Below are 14,576 nucleotides of genomic sequence, written 5' to 3'. Positions count from 1 at the left end.
CATCCAAACCAAGGGCTGCTGCAGACGGTATGAGATGAAACAGTAATTTACCCCTCCAGCATACATTACTCTAAAGGCCTACACAATCTTTCCCTTCAAGATTTTTTGTGTAGTCCAGAGGGCAGCAGTACATGGAAACATCTCACTAATAAGCACATTGCTCTTAACAGTTTCTTGTATACAACAGGGCTCTGGAAACCCTGCTGGTTACCATAGCGACATTGTGCCTCTATAAACCTAAAAGCCTACAGTGATGCTTATAATGAAATACCACCCACCCATGCATCTCAGTCTGGCAATTAATGAGGTAGTGCCAGCATTCCCCTCTCCGACGGTGCCTGAATTCATCTTTCGTCCACCTGCTGGATGAGAGTTGTGCCAGTTTAGGGTATGATTGTAACTGTGTAGGACAGTGATACAAAGGAGAAGATGGTGTGAGTCGATGTCTGGTTGTGCTTTCAGGTTGGGTTTCAGATAAAGACACGGGTGCAGGAGCTGGGCCATGGCTGTATCTACCTGGTCCAGAAGGCTGGAGCCCTGCAGCTCAGCCCCACTGACAGCTTCTCCAAACGGGAGCTCATCGAATGTGCCCGTGCAGTCACAGAGAAGGTAAGCTACATGGACACAGACTGATAGAGCATCTTGTACTTCCACAGAAGGAAATGTTGAGCTTGAAAAGTCTATTTTTGTTCTCACAACTTGCCATCTTTGCAGTCGAAAGTTTGGAAAGCAGCTTTTGCTCAGCAGTGGCATTTTTATGAAAATGCCTCATTCAGTAAAGTCGCACATATCTGTCTATCTGTCTGCCTTTCTGTATATGTACAGATTATTTCCACCTGTGCCAAACCCTATGTCTGTGTGTGTGTGTGTGTGTGTGTGTGTGTGTGTGTGTATATATATATATATATATATATATATAAAATTAAGTGATACATTACATAGAATTGATACATTACATACAGTAGATGTGTGTGCAACTGCAAGACTTTAAACACATCAGTTGAGCTGTAGCTGTCAGGAGTGTATTGTAGTTATTTAGGTTGTAGCCTAATTGTTCTGCTGTAAATCAATAAATGTTTTAATTACATTGTGTAAGATTGGAAAAACTGGTGCCTTGCTGCATTAGTGTTGCAGTCATTCAGGACGTGATCCTCTGACCACCTTCACACTTTGCAGTTAATAAGAAAACGAATGTGTGCCAGCCGCGACACTGGCAGCAGCTCACACATTAAAACGTCTCTCCTCTCCCAGGCGGTGATTTGATTCAGTACATATATTAAACTTGAATAACTTGAGGACTGATAGCCACTGTCCATTTGTCTATCAAGGACAAAGTAAGCCATCTGCATGGTTCATGTAAAAGCTAAGGTTCTTCCAACATCCTATGAAAATAAAAAGGAGAAACCCTGCTGTTGAATCATTTTAATATGTGGAATGCACACAGTATCTGTGGATATTTTGAGCCCTGAAAACAGCATGTTTGAAGCGTCTCACTGCATGTGTATTGCTATGCTTCACATGTTCCAGGTTTCCTTGGTACTATCAGCACTACAGGCAGGGAACAAAGGCACCCAGGCCTGTATTACAGCAGCCAGCGCTGTTTCTGGCATCATCGCCGACCTGGACACCACCATCATGTTCGCCTCAGCTGGAACTCTGGACCCAGAGAATGATGAGTCTTTTGCGGACCACAGGTGCTGTAACCGTAACCTAAACTAAACGAACAGAGACGACGTTATGTGAGAAGCAAACCTTAAGTCATCAAAGACTTTAATGGTGTGAAAAAAATGGAAATTAGATCAGTAAGTTAGATTTCAGTTGATACGTTTTTACATTTAAACATCAGAGCTCCTTTTTTTTCTGTGATGACTCCCTCAGATGAAATGCAGTTTACCAGTGAAAAAATGCATGTTGACATGCATTAAACATGTATGTCACAGAACATGTGTTGCACTAAACAAACTGTGAGAAGAATAAACAGCTTCCCTTTCGATTGCTTGTCCTTGAGTGTGACTGTGGGAGCAGATTGTGACACATTGTGTCTCGCCCCTCAGGGAGAGCATCTTGAAGACAGCCAAAGCGCTGGTGGAGGACACCAAGCTGCTGGTTGCTGGAGCTGCATCCAGCCAGGAGAAGCTGGCCCAGGCTGCTCAGTCCTCAGCCAAGACCATCACCCAGCTCACAGAGGTGGTCAAACTGGGAGCGACCAGCATGGGCTCTGAGGACCCTGAGACACAGGTGAAGAAAAAGTTGAATACATTAAAGATATAATGATATAGAACCAAAACAATCTCACCGCCTCCCCTCCTTCTACAGCCCTCCCTTCCTGTGCTGACAGAGTGCAGCTGAACTGATCTTAAAGCTGATATGCAGCCCAAAGAGGATTTGGTTCTAATTTTTGCATGACTATTTGAGACTGAAAAAGGTGTTTCGGTCTTTGGTTCAAAAAGGTCTCCTACAGATGTACTCTTGCAATGATAGTCTGTCATTATGCCTCTACAAACAGAGTTCCTGTTTATAGTGGCACATGGTGGCGGTTAGACAGGGAGGAGATCACATGAAAAAAACATGTAGGAAACATGTTTGAGCCTCTGAGTCAATCATAAACAAGCTGGAGGAATCGCCGTCCTGTGGACGAGACAGAGTTTGACTCTTTTTTTTAAAAGTGATAACATAAGGATATATTAGGGCGGGTATATTTTAAATCTGCTATATTTTAAAGTTGCATATTATATCTTTAACACTAAGGACCTTATATTAAAGACAACATTTTCAGCCCTATGTTTTCACAGTTTTTATTTCACCTTCACTCTAATATTATTTTCATCAAATGGATTTCTTTCTTTTTTTTCACTGATACATTACATTTTCCCATTTATGTTATTAATCTTAATTTTACTATTATTGAAGTTACAAATGCCTGTAACTGGCTATTTAAACCCATCATCGTCTGTTTTATAGCATTACTTATCTTCAATGATGGTCTTCTATCATTTTATCCAAACTGTGTTTGAATCCTTTTGTAATTATTGTTTCCTCTGATAAACACAGTGTCTCCTCTCTCCCGTGTGTGTATGCCTCCGTCTCAGCCCTCCACTGAGCCTGTACTTTCATGACGAGGCGGTAGTGATAAGGCCTCCACTGTTAAATCCTCTCCCCAGGGTGCCGCTGATAAACCTATACTCATAACCATTGTGCCGTACTGATACCAGCATCTGTCTCCTCAGGTCGTCCTGATAAACGCAGTGAGGGATGTGGCCAAGGCTCTGGCAGAACTCATCGGAGCCACTAAATGTGCTGCGGGGAAGTCGGCCGACGACCCGTCCATGTACCAACTGAAGGGCGCTGCCAAGGTAAAGGAACAGAGCGCTCGATAAAAGTCATATCTGTTATAAGCTGTGTATTTGTATCAGCACCTGAGTGTCTGATTTATAATGGAGTGATGTTCCTGTGTGAGGGGACAGAGCATGTAGATCTACAAATGTTCCCTTTGTATCAGTGCTATGTTTAGTTTGACGCCTTGTAAGCATTCTCAAAAGAATGATATGACAGCTCCTATCAGTGTTTGAGAGGTATTCTCTCTTTCAGCCTGTCATATCTGTTGTATGTGGGACTAGACCCATCACTCTGATGTATAGTGTGTGTGTGTGTGTGTGTGTGTGTGTGGTTTGGTTCACAGAACTATTTTTAACTACATGACTTTCTGTTTTGGGATGGTTGAGGCACAACAGCAGTGCAGGTTTTTTTTACTGATCAGGCCAAAGCTTCAAGTAACGCTCGGTTTAAGAATTCTTTTTATCATGTCAAGTCAGTTTTATTTGTACAGCTGAAAAACACTGATACTGTATGTACAAGGAACCCTATCTATCAGAAATAAACTTTAAAGGTGAAAAAATAAAAGCTCAATCAGGAGGCAGTATCTTTGAGAACATTCAGACATGCAGAAGCAGCATACTATGGAGATATGTAAAGACAGAAATGATAAGAGAAGCTAAGTTGTGATTTACAAAATCCAACCTGGGAGCAGCTGTGGTCGCCGCAGTAGAGAAACCAAGTTTAATTTTAGTGATAGAGAGCCTCATGTTTGTCTTCTGCAAAAATCAGAATATTGTTTTTTTGGGGTTTGTTTTTTTTACTTTCATCTCAAACTCATATTGGGACTCTTAACTGCTGCATGGGGGTAGCTCGTGTTGTCTCATCTAAATGGAATTAGGGCCACCCATGGACCTGGTTATGTTGACAGATTGTCTCTGTTCCTCCAACATATGGTGACCTCCAAACTGGACCCTCTCAAACTCCTGCCGATCATGGTGCTCAAATTTCTAACCTCACACTGAACACTTGGCTGAATGTGGCACAGACGGAAGGGAACAGAATGTGTGTTGTTGTGAATACAACTTTAATGTTTTCTTTCTTTCCTGTGTGCAAGTCATTTACTGTAATACAAGAGTTAAATCACCCTCTTTTAGTTTGAAATATATCCCTCTGTCTTTCTTTCTTCTGCAGCTCGCGTCTATAATTTTCTTTCGATAAGCACATTTTACACATGTAACTATTATTCACTGTAATGAAATCAGTGAAGGGAAAGTAGGAATCATTCTGTGCTATTTGTTTTGTAATCCGAGGAGGAAGAGCTCCACCTCCTGGTTAAGCTGTGAGCCTCATTATTCTCCCTTTCTCTGACAGGTCATGGTGACCAACGTGACGTCTCTACTTAAAACAGTGAAGGCAGTGGAGGATGAAGCAACTCGTGGGACCAGGGCGCTGGAGGCGACCATTGAGTGCATCAAGCAGGAGCTGACAGTAAGGACAAATCTCTTCTTTATGGTCTTTTGGGAGTCAGTTGATGAGACACAGTCTCTTTGCAAACGTGGCTCCAAGAGGGACAGCAATATCTTTGTCTATTTCTCTGAACACAAATGTAGAACATTTTGTTTGTTTTTCTCAATGTATTATTTGTGACCCGCGTTTAGGGTCAGAGTTAAATGGACAGCTAGACGAAGACAAATAGTTCAGACCTTTTTTGGTTGTAATTTTCTGTTAATCTTGATTGAAAGATCTCAAACTGTGTGTTCTCTGTATTTCACTTCTCTGTGTTTCCCATCTATATAATTATATCTTAGCCATTGTCCTACCTGTATCTAACTGCCTGTGACTGTGGGACCTGATCCTGTCAGGTGTTCCAGTCAAAGGACGTCCCGGAAAAGTCCACCACCCCTGAGGAGTTCATCCGCATGACAAAGGGCATCACCGCAGCAACGGCCAAAGCAGTGGCCGCTGGCAACTCCGCTCAGCAGGACGACGTGATCGCCACTGCCAACCTGAGCCGCAAAGCCATCTCTGATATGCTGACTACCTGCAAGGTGCTAATCCACATCGCCCTGTCAGAGCAGGCCTCACACAGACATCACAGGCTGCACTGCTGAGAGCAGAGAGGACATTAGAGCCTCGTCTACTTTATGGCTGCTCCCACGAGCTGCGAGTGACTCAGTCACTTTTCAAAGTCGTGCAGTCGAGCATCAGTCAGGATGTCCTTCAGTGACTCTTGAGCTCTTGTGACAAGACAGAAACGGAAGGAACTGTCGTGTAAGCTTAAGGTCTAACAAACGAATGATAAATGAATATTGTAATTTAGAATAAATAAGCACGTGTTCATTTACACACACGTAAAATGATAAAAGTTTACTCCTGAAATTGGACAGTTTATCCTCTTTCTATTATATGTCTTCATTTTCTTGCAGGAGACATTTTCGTCTTTACTTTTTTTTTGAATGTCTTTTCAAACTTTGCTTCCTCAGCAAGCAGCTCATCACCCAGAGGTGAGCAATGAACAGAGGAGTAAGGCCCTGCAGTACGGCATCGAGTGCACCACCGGATACATCAACCTTCTGGAGCAAGTGCTGCAGGTATTAATGTGACAGTCGTGTGTCAGTGTGTGTGCGTGCGTGTGTGTGTAGCAACATTATAGAAGAGCGGATCCTAGTATTAACTAAAAAATGAGGTCTTATCTGTTGGATGAAAGTCCTGCTGTAAAACGAGGCTAATGATTGTCCACGTCGAAAAATGATAACACAGCAACACCAAAAACAAAATAATAAAATCTTCCATGCAATAGAAAATATGTAGCTCAAAAGTGAGTGACCCTGCAGCTCTGGGTCACTCGTCATTGTTTTCTTATCCAAATGTCTATTTAGTTTAGATAAATAATTCACTATTTTGCACTCGTTAAAAAACCTAAATAGACCGTCTCTGTCTGTGGAAACATCCATCTTAAATGAAATATTTTTCATATCTTACACAGCAGTTTACCCCCTTCAGAAAATGAGATTTAATCCCCCAGACTCTTGTTACATAAATCTGCATATTAATCCACACAAATTTATTTTCATTTAATGTCAAAGCTGAAAATAGCTCGTCATGTGACGACGTATAATCAGTGTATTCAGTTGCTCCATTTTCCTACATGCATTAAAAGTTCATGAAGTTCCTGCGGCATGCACGTTGATTTCAGCCATGTGCGTGTAGCGATGTCAATCTTTTCCGGAATATGATGAAGTAACAAGTCTTTTAAGTCTCGTTTACGTCTTTTCCTTTACATTTACTGCTTCGCGCTTCGAGGGGCGGACATGTGAAAGAATGTGTTGGGCTCTTGTGTTTTCAGGTGCTGCAGAAGCCCGTCCCCGAGCAGAAGCAGCAGCTGGCCGCGCACTCAAAGCATGTGGCCGCGTGTGTGACGGAGCTGGTCCAGACAGCCGAGGCTATGAAAGGTGACGCACCGCACACGTGTTGCTGATACACACTGTCACACACTCTTGCACAATGCATGCAAACTGAAGTTAAGCTTGACAACGGGAAGTTTCCAAATGTCCCCCCCCCCCCATGACTACCTGGATTCAATGGACCGTTTTACACACATGGAAGCTGTGTATATCTTGTATTTCGAGCATTCATGGCACCTCATTATACAGTTGTTTTATACGTAGAGATGAACTTAACAGAGGCTTGTATCCGGCCCAGTCGTTGTTGGCAGCAGATTATATATTTAAAATAACAGCAGAGTGAGACACATTATAGCCACTGCAGGGTTAAACTGGGTGAGCTGAATTTGCAGAATTGTTTTAAAAAAGGGATTCCCATCGGGAGCCAACTCAATTTTATAAAACATAAAAATGACAGGATTGTAGAGATAGCAGAGATTAGTCAAAAGAGTCTTAATCCTCTCCAATGAATAATATTATGATGTTATTGAGTCAAGCTACCGAACCTGTCTGCATCAGTAGTAAAGATAGGTCAGGAAAATCACTTTGGAATATTGAAACCTTATGACAGAGTGATTGCTGTGCGAAGGTTTCCAAGCGCACCATCGAAGAAAAGTTATGACACAATCATACCAGACTGTTCTCCTCTCGAAGAAGCACTGCTGCATCTGACAGCAGTAATAGATTTTGTTTGGATCGGGAATTAGATTCCAGTATATAACCCGAGACCCAGTGGGGTTATCCACTTCACCTCTCTAATGTCCCATGTGCTCTCTCTCTCTCTCTCTCTCTCTCTCTCTCTCTCTCTCTCTCTCTCTCTCTCTCTCTCTCTCTCTCTCTCTCTCTTTCCTTGCTGCCTCAGATGGAGGTAAGTGGGATGTGGTGTGTTTGTTCCCCCGGATCACCTTTCATAAGAGTCAAAGGGGGGTTAGAGGAGTGGACAGCATGGGGGGTGGAGGGTTCGGGCGGGGGGGGGGGGGCAGAACAGATTTCCCCAGAGCTCAACGTAATCTATGAAAACATTGTTCCATCTGCTTTACCAAGCTGTTCCCCGTTCTCCGTTTTATAGGACACTTAAAAACCTATAAAAAGACAATGATCCACCAAATGTGCATTTCTTCAAACTTTGACTTTATCTTATTTAACTTTGAGCCATAACAGTCATTCTGCAAACGGTTCTTTTGGGATTTTGCATCTCAATTTTGTCTAGATTGTCTTTGCAAGTGCATGAAAAGTGGCGCATGAAAAACATTCTCTTTGTGGGTGTTGGTATTTGGATTGTGTGCTTGTGCAAGAACAGTAAGCAATAACCAAGGTCTGTTTGTGATGTTAACTTTCAGGATCAGAGTATGTGGACCCCGAGGACCCCACTGTCATCGCTGAGACCGAGCTCCTCGGAGCAGCAGCATCCATTGAAGCTGCAGCCAAGAAACTAGAGCAGCTGAAACCCAGAGCCAAACCTAAGGTACAAGTGCCCCTCACAACCCTTTCCACCCACACAAACCTACGCACAGCGCTTTCTTTTTTCCTTTTTTGCGATTAATCGGCAGGGAGACCGTGTGGGCCAGAGGTAGGAAAAGGTGACACTGACTTTGAAGTGGTGTCATCTTTTTTCAGTGACTGAGCAGCTATCACAATATCATTAAAGCAGGGGGGGGGGAAGTTTCTGTGTTGCACGTATCATGTTGACTCAGACAGCTGGTCCAGTGAGTCTACATATGATGCTCTGGAAAACTTTCTTCAAAGGCACTTTTGAACATTATTTTGAGTCGTGTTGCCTGGAGACGCAATTACACAGCTGAGTCCTCAAGCTTACATTGGAACCAGTTCAAATGAGGGATGAACTTTTGTGACCTTTTCAGGAAGACAACCCCCTCTCCGTTATTGAATGTATATCCTTTGTTTTATTGCAGTGTTCCTCATTGCTTAACTAAACTGAGGGGGAGGCTGTTTTCTGCTTCTTAGTCACCCCCCCCCCCCCCCCCCCCCCCCCCACACACACACACACACACACACACCCCATGCCGCAGTGTTGCCTCAAAAAACAAAACAACTTGACCAAATCATGTGCAGAGAAAAAAGGTGAAGATGTGAGATGGCAGAGCTTAAAAAGAGAAGTGACATCTATGTTGTTTTGTGTGTTCTTATGTGTGGTCTAATACGGCATGATTGTGTTGTGTGTTTCTGGAGACTGGATAGTTGGACCCTGGTGCTGTTCCCTCTGTGCCTGTAGTGCTTCCCTTCTTTTCTATCCCTTTTCCTCTGCACAAGGTGACTGTCTGTCAAACCCTCTGCCTGTGTGAAGTGAAGAAAAGTATGTTTGAATAAAAAAACAAACAATGAAGCTCAGTCTCGTACTTTAATCCAACAACTACAACCTGCATTTAGGAGGTCCCTCATGGTTTTCAGAGGGGATTAGTGAGTTTAAGACTCCTCTTTTAGAGATCAGTGTCTCCCTCTAGTGATCGTACAGGAAGCAAGCCAAAAAGCATTTAGACAGGGGTGTTGTGTTTTATTTCATTTTCCCCCTCTTAAGAACACATTTTGTTTTGCACCATGCCCCTCCCCTTATCTATACATAATCTGTGTTCTAAAGAAATCTATTGGTACAAATAAACTCTAAATGCATAAATGCAGCCAGAAAATGTACTTTAAGAAAATGTCATGCCAAGATGTATTTTTTTTCTAAGTTGATCGCAACATTGAGAAAAAAAAACTCTCAGAAGCTTAAAGGCAGCTGTAGTGTGTAAAATAGCCTTCAGATTCAAACAGTCATTTGGGTTGAATGTATTTGTCTGAAACAGGTTGGATGGTTTGTCTTCCTCCTCGTTTCTCCCTCTCCTCTCTGCTCCTTCATCCCTCCCACCCTTTACAGAGGGAGGCCTCTCCAGCTCCCAGCATGCTTCCTTGCCCTCCTTCCCTTCTTCTCTGAGCCGTTGTAGACCTGGAAGCCTTCTCTGCAGGGCTCTGTCTGATATGTTTGATATATTAGGTTGTTATTCAGTCCAACTATATATCAAACATATTCCTACAGTGTCCCGCCCTGTCTCCAGCCACGTGTGCCTTATGTTGTTTATGGACCTCTGTGGTCAATGGGCAGAGACGGCCCCGTTTGTAAACTGTCAGTGTGAGTGTTGTAATGGATTTTAATTTAGGTTTGGGAATCAAGACATCTTAGATCAGGGGTGCCCAATCCTGGTCCTTGAGGGCCACTATCCTGCATGTTTTAGATGTCTCCCTCTTCCAACACGCCTGATTCAAATGATTGTCTCATCATCAAGCTCTGCAGAAGCCTGATAACGATCCTGATCATTTGAACCAGGTGTGTTGGAAGAGGGAGACATCTAAAACATGCAGGATAGTGGCCTCTCGAGGACCAGGATTGGGCACCCCTGTCTTAGATAGATTCCATTCTGCTGTCACTGAGGAATAGTCATTCCTTAATGTGTTATTCGAAAGTCATGTTTAAATGCTACACTGTAGCTAAAGCTCTAGAAAGTAGCTACCCAGACAATAAACTTTTTCTCGACCGCTTCACTACTTTTTTTTATCCTCTCTGAATGTAAATATAACTTTTTTTATTGCAGAAATCCTCGTGATAAGTTCTAATTTTTTACGTGTTTGTTAACTTTCAGCAGGCAGACGAGACTCTGGATTTTGAGGAGCAGATCTTAGAAGCAGCTAAATCCATAGCTGCAGCAACTAGCGCTCTCGTTAAATCTGCATCAGCAGCTCAGAGGGAGCTGGTGGCCCAAGGCAAGGTCAGTCGATACACCTACACAGACAGGCAGCTAACATTTGATCCATTATTACTCGTGTAAAACAACAACAAAAAATGATGTCTCTTTTTCAATGTCCATCTCAGGTGGGATCCAATCTAGCCAATGCAGTGGATGATGGTCAGTGGTCCCAGGGTCTCATATCAGCTGTAAGTTCCCATCCTAACTGTTTTATTATTAACAAAAATGTACAATTTAACCAAGAAGCATGTGTTAAATATTACTCGCTGTAGGCTCGTATGGTAGCAACAGCAACAAGTAGCCTGTGTGAGGCGGCGAATGCCTCAGTGCAGGGCCACGCCAGCGAGGAGAAGCTCATCTGTTCAGCCAAACAGGTCGCTGCCTCCACAGCTCAGCTGCTGGTGGCCTGCAAGGTGAAGGCTGACCAGGACTCTGAAGCCATGAGGAGACTACAGGTGACGTCAAAGACCCATTTTCTGTTTGTGTTTTTTATTCATTTACTATGAATGCTTGCCATGAATGATTTGTGTTGCTTGCTTCTGTACATTATCTGTTTAAAGGCTGCTGGAAACGCGGTGAAGCGCGCCTCAGACAACCTGGTGAAGGCAGCTCAGAAAGCCGCATTTGACAAGACCGACGATGACAGTGTGGTGGTGAAAACCAAATTTGTTGGCGGCATAGCTCAGGTGAGATAAAATCCTTGAAGATTCGAGACCTGGAAAATAAATCCATCCTGTTGTGTGGTTTGCCCTTTTCACTGCATGTTTGCGCCTCTCGTGGATGTGCCAAAATGCCACAGCTATTTCTCAGAAGCCGTGATGAGCTGCTGTAGATGAGCAGCCCATCAGCTGCATTTCAAAGCCCCCACACCCACAGATGCTAAACTTCACATCTCACAAGACTTCAAAACTCGCCTCCTTCTATCTTTGCAGAGATGTGAATTAAAGAGCAAGGGTTCTTATTTCAGAGGTGGATAATAACGCTTTGTTTAATCCAACAAACCATAAGCCACTTTTTTCACTCTACGATTGTGTTTCCTGGATTTTTCTCCACTTTTTGTGCTCAAGATTTATAGTTTGCTCTGAGAGTACTGTGCTGCTGAGCTATCCACAGGGATTAGGAAGAGTAGAAGGCACATTTTCTGTCAGCTGTTCCCTCTGTCCTCAGATCATCGCGGCTCAGGAGGAGATGCTGAGGAAGGAGCGAGAGCTGGAGGAAGCGCGTAAGAAACTGGCTCAGATCCGCCAGCAGCAGTACAAGTTCCTGCCTAGCGAGCTGAGGGAAGACGAAGGTTGATTGGCTGGGCTGGCACGATGTGCGCCGAGCCAATGAGACCCTCTTGGTGTGTGACGACGTTGCCGATGTACGATTGGCTGCTTTACTCTCATATATCCGAAGAATATACTGCACTTGAAACAGGCCTGTTTGGTGAGAAAAACAAGTGCCTGTGCTCTGTAGTGTACGTGTGTGTGTAAGTGTGTGTGTGACGTGTGTGTGTGTATTAGTCAGTGAGTGGCTTTGACAGTAGGAAGTTAAACAACGAGGAGGTTGAGGATAACGCTGTATGATAAACGTATCTTTACTTTGCGAGTGACTGTTACAATCATGAATCAGAGATGTTGAACATGCAGAAACTCCTCGATTATTACTGAATGTTTTATAATTGTTGAAGGTTTAGAGCAATTGGAAAGAAATTGATGATGCATCTGCAAGAGCAAACAAAGGGTCCATAGCTTGTACTCTTAATGAAAAACCTCAAAGGGGTTAATAACAAGGTCTGAGTGAGGGGGGTGCTTCATTTCACCACTGGCTTGCATGCACCATCATGTCTATACATATCAATGATGCTACTAACCAATAGAGTAGTGTAGAGTGGAAAGGCACTTGTATTTTACTATAAAAATGTGAAAATGTGGTTTGCTGCAGATCCCTCTGGTTAATCTAGTTTTTTTTGATCCACTTGATGCCAAACAATGAGTAGCTCTGGTTGGACTAAATGTCCAAAAATCAAATTAAAGAAAGATATTTATTGTTGACTGATTTTTTTTTTTTTTTTGGTTTGAGAAGCGAGTTGTTCTCAAAGAGCGGACAGTTGTAATCTGTCAAAGAATCTGGACTACCGTATATGTGACCAAATACGTCATGCTGCTTGTGCATTTTGTCACTTCCCCTGTGTACACAGAGCAGTGTAAGGACTCTATGTTTACATACTGTGTCATGTTTGTTATCTCTTGTTGTGTTCTGTGTTTTGATTTCTCTATTAACACTGGCCAGATTTAGTTTGGGTACCCCACATTGCACTGTACACACAGTCACACAGCCACGCACATAGAAACAGTTATTCTCCACCAGACACTGCCCCGTTACGGTAAAGGCATTTTTACTTTAGACTGACCGCCTATAGCAATACATGACACTTAATTTTTCTTTAAGGGTAATGATGACACTCTTTGCTGTTGTAAGATGCGATGTGTGAATAGTATTTGGGCTCTTAATGAATTGAGCATATGTAATGCACTGAAGTCTAGCACTAAAGAAGGCAATATGAAGCTTCCAGTACATGTAGGATTTTCTCCTGAAAACTCGAAGGAAAATGAATAGAGGAAACTAATTCAAGGATTTGTTTGTTCCTTTTAGTATATTAATGTGTAATATATATATTGGACATGTTACTCAGTTCATCTCCTCAGTCTGTCCAAGCCAGTGTCTGGACTGCATCCTTTAATAGTGCCTTACTTGAGTCTGCCCTGCAAGCAGCTGGAAATCAGGTCGGGTGGGAGCCTGAGCCTTGTCCTCTATGGATCAGAACATTATGCCAGTCTTATCCCCGCTGGGGTCTTAATAAACTGTCATCTAGTCCTTTGCCATACAATACAATGCCTTGGCAGGTGGCCTACTTGCCTACAACGTTATAATGCTGATATTAAAGGGCATGTGTGGACACCTTAGGATTTAAAGACCATATTGGAAGACTAACACTAGACTGCATTCCATGAGCATGTGGCAATTTGTTTGTGAAGTTAAGAAATTGTTGAAACAGTATGCCAAGTCCCTCTTAAAAGCCGGACTAAAAACTTCCTTGTTTCATTGTCTAACCACTATATTATGTTTTTGTCATTAAATGTTAGGATTACTCTAAAATATATTGTCTAACTGAGTTGTGCGAGTACTAACGGAAATAGAAAAAAGTTACTAGCTCTGTTCTAAATAGGTATTGTGCTTTCTTTGACAGACTGCGTCAGTTTTATGATTTTATGCTGTATGTATTATATTTATCTGGTCACAAAAGTATTTTTTGTATTCACCAAAAATAAAAGAGTTTCAAACAACCAGCCCTTTTTAAGAATTGTTTTTTCAAAAAAACAAAACGTTTTCATACACAATGCATGTTGTCGAAGGAGATGTCTGTAGTAGAAAGATTGTGTGCATTCTTGCCAGCAGATGTCAGTGTTACCCTTCATAGTTCAGTCAGAGGGGTTAGAGGATGTTTGGAGAAAATGTTCTACTCTAGTGGAAAGATTGGCAAAGGTGGACGGGCCAAATATGGACATACTGAATGTGATTTTTTTCTGCTGTTTCACAGACCAGACCTTCAAGTATGCAGAGATTCCCATTAAGACGTTCTGGTTCACATGAGCAGTTCCACAGCCAAAACCTGAGGAGAAGTAGCCTTGTGTTGACATTTTGTTCCTCTGCCTCTGGCGATTGAACAGACTTGAGCTTGAGCTTTGTGTTCCCTCTCTAAAGCTGATCCTCTGTGTCTGTAGCATATACAGGCAGAGTGTGTGAAGGATGGTTAGAGGTGGCCAGCACAATGCACTGAGTCTTCCTAATGAACACCATATTAGGTTGTTTTGTCTCTTGCAAGGCCAGGCCACACAGTGGAGAGAGGGAAACTGAAGCCATGTGTTTCACTGGGAGTGTCCATCTTTTTTTCTCAGCTTTTCTCCCTATACAGCTCAGGAAGGTTTGTCTTGTTAACTTTGGCACTTGTAGAGAACTGTTAAAATCTGATTGTTGTAAAAATGAAAGAAATAAGGATTGAGCTTAATATCTAAACTAATTTGTGTCTGTCTAA

General features: G+C 42.7%; 1 protein-coding gene across 2 annotated transcripts in view; it reads left to right on the top strand.

Annotated features, from left to right (window-relative positions):
* Positions 1-13,827, top strand: part of tln2b (talin 2b) — a 73,815-nt gene extending 59,988 nt beyond the window's left edge. For both annotated transcript variants that reach the window (XM_079346148.1, XM_079346147.1), the window contains exons 44-57: positions 463-609; positions 1,528-1,694; positions 2,055-2,238; positions 3,228-3,353; positions 4,687-4,803; positions 5,178-5,363; positions 5,799-5,906; positions 6,662-6,767; positions 8,099-8,223; positions 10,394-10,519; positions 10,624-10,686; positions 10,771-10,953; positions 11,059-11,184; positions 11,666-13,827. In XM_079346148.1, coding sequence (XP_079202274.1) covers positions 463-609; positions 1,528-1,694; positions 2,055-2,238; positions 3,228-3,353; positions 4,687-4,803; positions 5,178-5,363; positions 5,799-5,906; positions 6,662-6,767; positions 8,099-8,223; positions 10,394-10,519; positions 10,624-10,686; positions 10,771-10,953; positions 11,059-11,184; positions 11,666-11,794 — 1,893 coding nt within the window. In that variant the 3' untranslated portion in view covers positions 11,795-13,827. The remainder of the gene's footprint in view (positions 1-462; positions 610-1,527; positions 1,695-2,054; positions 2,239-3,227; positions 3,354-4,686; positions 4,804-5,177; positions 5,364-5,798; positions 5,907-6,661; positions 6,768-8,098; positions 8,224-10,393; positions 10,520-10,623; positions 10,687-10,770; positions 10,954-11,058; positions 11,185-11,665) is intronic.
* The last annotated feature ends 749 nt before the right edge of the window (positions 13,828-14,576 follow it).

This window comes from Symphodus melops (assembly GCF_947650265.1).
Source record: "Symphodus melops genome assembly, chromosome: 6".
Lineage (NCBI taxonomy): Eukaryota > Metazoa > Chordata > Actinopteri > Labriformes > Labridae > Symphodus > Symphodus melops.
Note: the sequence above shows the minus strand (reverse complement) of the source record. Positions and strands in the feature narration are given on the sequence as shown.